The 5504-nt window shown below is 39.7% G+C and overlaps 1 protein-coding gene across 1 annotated transcript; it reads left to right on the top strand.

Annotated features, from left to right (window-relative positions):
* Positions 1–1451: 1451 nt before the first annotated feature.
* On the top strand, positions 1452–3793 carry LOC137946983 (pentatricopeptide repeat-containing protein At1g14470). Its single transcript, XM_068793278.1, has one exon. It carries the CDS (start codon positions 1452–1454, stop codon positions 3729–3731), a length of 2280 nt encoding a protein of 759 aa, XP_068649379.1. The 3' UTR covers positions 3732–3793.
* The last annotated feature ends 1711 nt before the right edge of the window (positions 3794–5504 follow it).

Genomic DNA, 5504 nt, shown 5'->3' with positions numbered 1-5504 from the left:
CTTCCTAAGCAGGTCGTTCGAACATCTAGGTGAACATACTCCAATAGTGAGTTTTCTCTCTTCTACTAGTCAAATATCGCTCCATCCAAATGAACGGGTTTGCCTTGTGTTGAACGTTCATATGGATTGTTCAAATACTAGCCTAGACCCTTGCTTCATGAGAGCTTTCTGTCTCTTGTTTGATTGAACAAATGATGTTAGGCCAATCAACTAGGTATGTTAGTGGTTCTTTCAATTCTCTTTTACTATTGAACACATTAAAGAAGACAAAAATTATTTACCTGATACTTTTACTCAAGAATTTTTTTGTGTTACAAATAGGTAAAATGGATCCCCCCAACAACACATTGACGGATCTGGCAACAACAATTGCCACCCTCACGGTATTGCTCACAACATTACAGTATCTTTTTGACAACCTCTGAGTTCTTTCTAAACGAGGAGAATTATCAGAGAACTGTGCCCGTTTCGGGTTAAATGGAGAAAACTTACAACTCAAGGTTAAGGAAATAACCGAAAAGTTAAAAGAACTCACAAAAAGGTGTGATACACCAAGCTCATCCGAAACTTCTACCGGATCTCCATCGCGAGAAAAGGAAGCCATAATGTCGGCTAACAAGCAGACGAATGACTTTAGTGTTTTGATAAACACAGGTCGACCAAGGATTTCTACCGATCATGCTAGGCATGAAAAATTATTTTTGGAACTTTTTATGTTGTTAAGGTATACTTACCCTGTATTGTCATAAAAATTAACTAAATGTGGATTATGCAAATTTACTTTAATAAGTTTACAATATACACAAATACATAAAGTATAAGTCAACTTGTTGTCACCGATTAGTCCCATCGAGCTTGTTGGACTTTAATAAATTGATGAAGTTCGATCCGCCACAGAGTGTGAATGTAAGCAAATCTATTCTTGGTACCCAATTTTTTTTGTAAATTTTTGGGAGAACACAACAAAAAAGTTATCTTAGGATTTATTTGCAATAATTTAAATAATATTTAAAATAGCTTATTAATTTGAAAATTAAAAATAAAACTATAATTTTAATAAATTATATTTATATTATCAAACCAAAAATTTATTTTGTAAAGTGGAAGTAGCCAATAATTACAAAAATACCCTTTTTTCTTAGTTTCTCTTCCTTAGTTCATTTCACTACTGAATTCCTTCTACTTTCCATGAGGTTATATATTCCTTCCATGATGAACTTCACCTGTGCAAAAAATTTAATAAAAAAAAATTGATTTTTTATAATAGAGTAAAAGACCAGCACGAACAGCATACTTTGAGCAAGATTTAAATATCAGTAGTATGTGAATATTTATGTACTTCTCCTGGATATAACAGCAATTTTTCCTTGTAGGCATCTGAGTTCCCATGGTCATTGCGCTCAGCAATGTGTGTTATCATTCATCTCAGGCGTCGGTGAAAACGCTCGGCAATGTCCTACCTGGAGCCGCTGGCGTCCAACGTAAAAACGTTCAATCAACTCAAGCAACTCCATGCACAAATCCTGCACCATTCCTTCCAGCGCCAAAGCTTCTGGCTCGCCAATCTTCTTCGTATCTGTACCATAGTCCGTGCTCCTCTTGAATATGCCCGCCAATTGTTCGAGTCGATTCCCCAGCCAAATGTAATCATCTTCACTTCCCTGCTCAAGTTCTACTCACAGCTAAACTCCCACTCCGATGTTCTTGAACTCTTTGCTCGCATGCGTACTGCCGGTGTTTCCCCCGACGCATTTGTCTTCCCAATACTCTTCAAATCCACCACTGCCCATGGTACTGTTATCCAAGCTCACGTACTAAAATTGGGTCTCAACTCGGATAGGTATATAAAAAATGCCCTCTTGGACATGTACGCTAAACGTGGGCCAATTGTGGTTGCAAGAGAACTGTTTGATGAGATGCCTGACAAAGCCCCAGCTGACTGGAATGCTATGATTTCCGGGTATTGGAGATGGGGAGATGAAGCTGGTGCCAAGGAAATGTTTGAGACCATGCAGGAGAAGAATATTATTTCTTGGACCGCGATGGTTAGTGGGTATTCCAAGACGGGGGATTTGGTGAAGGCAAGATATTATTTTGATCGAATGCCGCAGAAAAGTGTTGTCTCCTGGAATGCCATGCTGACTGGCTATAGTCAAAATGGCTTGGCTGAGGAAGCTTTGAGCTTGTTTAAAGAGATGATGAACAATGGGGTAAAACCTGATGAGACAACTTGGGTCACTGTCATCTCGTCCTGCTCTGCTTGTGGGGATCTAAAATTAGCAGAGAGTCTGGTGAGATTTCTCGACAACCGTCAGCTAAAACTTAACTTCTTCATTAAGACAGCTTTCATCGATATGTATGCTAAATGTGGAAGCTTGGATACTGCAAGAAAGATCTTTGATGAGATGAAGAACAAGAATGTGGTTTCCTGGAACGCTATGATCTCAGGGTATGCAAGGCATGGAGATTTAGCATCTTCAAGGGAGCTGTTTGATAAGATGCCTGAAAAAAATCTGGTTTCTTGGAACTCAATGATAGCTGGATATGCTCAGAATGGCCATTCTACAATGGCAATTGAACTTTTCAAAGAAATGGCAATGATGGAGGATGTAATAAAACCTGATGAAGTAACAATGGTTTCAGTTGTTTCTGCTTGTGGCCATGTGGGAGCATTACAATTAGGTAAGTGGGCGGTGGATATCATAATGAATAATAAGATTGAATTGAAGCTCGCAGGGTATAATGCTCTAATTTACATGTACTCGAGATGCGGAGGTATGAAAGAAGCAAAAAAAATATTTCAAAGTATGCCATCAAGGGACATAGTCTCTTATAATTCACTGATTGCAGGATATGCAGCTCATGGCCATGGGTATGAAGCAGTTGACCTAATGTCAAAATTGACACAGGAAGGTATTGAGCCAGACAGGATAACATTTATTAGCCTCCTAACTGCTTGCAGCCATGCAGGATTACTACAAGAAGGCAAAAGGATATTTGAATCCATTAAAGAGCCAGCAATAGATCACTATGCTTGTATGGTTGATTTGTTGGGTAGAGCTGGTGACATGGATGAAGCCACGAAACTTTTGGATACAATGCCCATGAAACCACATGCTGGACTCTACGGTGCTCTCCTCAATGCAAGTCGTATTCATGGGAGGGTTGAACTTGGGGAACTCGCTGCCAGGAAACTTTTTGAGCTTGAGCCAGAAAACTCAGGGAACTATGTTCTGCTTTCAAATATCTATGCATCTGCAAATAGGTGGGATGATGTAGAGTGGTTGATGAAAATGATGAGACAGAGAAGAGTAAAGAAGACAACAGGTTGGAGCTGGATTGAGTTCAATGGAAGGATACACCGTTTTGTAGCTGGAGACCGTTCTCATGAGAGAACAGCAGATATCTACAGGTCTTTGAAAGAGTTGGGACAAAGAATGAAAAGCCTCGGTTATCTTGGTGACAAGAGTTGTGTTTTGAGAGATGTTGAAGAGGAAGAAAAGGAGCAGATACTGATGACTCATAGTGAGAAACTGGCCATAGCGTTTGGGCTTTTGGTTACTGAAGCTGGTACCGTGATTAGAGTGGTGAAGAACCTACGCATTTGTAGTGACTGTCATATTTCAATTAGGATGATTTCAAACTTTGTGGGAAGGGAGATAATAGTGAGGGACAACAACAGATTTCACTGTTTCAAGCATGGGGAGTGTTCTTGCAAGGATTACTGGTGATTTACTCATGATTTGACATGTGATTACTATGAAGACAGTTTGAGAGGATTATATTAAGGTATTGGATCGTTAGAGTGAAGTGGCACAGTGGTTCAGATTCAAGGAATTAAAAAGTTGAAAGCTGCCTCTAGGATGTGGATAACCAAAATTTCAGCAACAACTAAGAAAAGTTAATGTAAATTCAAGTTTGATGGATAAAACTTGACATAAAAGTAGAATTTCTATAGTTACACTAAGAAAGAGCAGACAAAGAATAAAAGATAAGTTTATCCAATAGCGTACATATGAAACCTTTTTGTAAGCACAGCTGTTGGATTTAAGATCCCATGATTATTAACATAAAGTAACCTTGCTAGGTAATTAAGAAACCGCAAAAGAAGAAGAAGAGAGAAATGAGAAGAAAGGAGAAAAAGTGGACGACTGCTTTTTCTCTTCAGATAGAGCGTGAGAGAAAATCAAATGGTTGTCGGAAGGCGCAGTGGCGGGACGATGCCAGACGTCGGAGCGTGGTTTGCGAGCGTCGTCTGTGCGGTAGAGGAAGACCGGAAGGCGCTGTGGCCGGATCTGGGAGAGACCTTTGGTGGAGAATAAAAGAGCTCCGGTTGCGTCTCTTAACGACCGGCATAGGTTTTCCTCTGTCCGTCGAACGAGGGTTTGGACCTCGACGGAAACGTCGCCGGAATCGGAAGTGGCAACGAGACAGACAGGGAAAAAAATAGAAAGAGCGATCTCAGGATCTTCGCTCTAATACCATGTTAATTTCTGGAGGACGAAGACCTGACTATCTCTGGTTCGCAAGACCAGCTATAATTCTATCTCTGTTTTTCCACTCGGTGACCGTTTTCTCCATTGTAGAAAAAGGAGGGAAGCACAGAGAGAGAGAGAGAGAGAGGTGATTGTTTAATCTGATTAATTTGTCGGGTTCGAACCAGCGAGCCAGTGTGCCAAGCTGTTAAGCTCTTATTTCCGAGTCACTCTACTTGGTGTGAACCAGTGAGTCGTAAACTTTTGAGAGATACTGTTTTGCCCGGGTTAACTCGAGTCAACTCGGATATACAAGTTCAGCTCCCGAGAGATACTGTTTTGCCCGGGTTAACTAAAGTCAACTCGGATATACAGGTCCGACTCCCAAGTGCTATACTGATTCCTCCCGCAACTCAGCTTTATTGGTCTGACACCAGGGTGACTCCTTTTTTTACTAGGATTATTACTTGGATTATTGTTAGCTTATTCCTTATTTAAGGATAGACTCGTTGCAGATTATTTCATGTATCTTTATTACTCTTTAGGACTTTCATTATTTACCAGTTATTCGTTGTTATATAACTGCATATTTGGTTCGTATTATTTGGGTATTGTCCCATTTCTTTTATTGCTATTGTGTCTCTTTGATTGAGACATTATTATTGAAGGACTCCTTCGTGGCTTGCCTTGGATTCAATAAATGTTGATTGTTGTCAACATTGGTTTGTCTAATGAAAGTTTGAGTAAAGCACATGATTATCTTCCTTTGGCTACCCATTGCCCTTTTAATATTTGGCAGTCTTTCTCTTACCATTCTTTATTTGACTTTCACCTACTCCTTTGGCCATCCCTTTTGGAGCGTTGCTTTGATTGGTCTTTTTTATTGATATGGGTGTTTTTAAGTCATTTGAAACTTTTTATTGGTACCCTTGGGTTTTTTTATCATCATCTTGTGAATGACAAGCGTTACCCACTTTAGTGATTACTATCACTATATTTGTTCGAAATTATTTGAGGTTGGTTTTGACT

Source organism: Aristolochia californica, unplaced genomic scaffold, assembly GCF_029961685.1.
Source record: "Aristolochia californica isolate CCGP_79_NKW_82.1479 unplaced genomic scaffold, dmAriCali1.0.hap1 SCAF_12, whole genome shotgun sequence".
NCBI lineage: Eukaryota > Viridiplantae > Streptophyta > Magnoliopsida > Piperales > Aristolochiaceae > Aristolochia > Aristolochia californica.
Note: the sequence above shows the minus strand (reverse complement) of the source record. Positions and strands in the feature narration are given on the sequence as shown.

Coding starts and splice junctions, on each gene's coding strand:
- LOC137946983 (XM_068793278.1), top strand. CDS start 1,452: ATGTCCTACCTGGAGCCGCTGGCGTCCAACGTAAAAACGTTCAATCAA.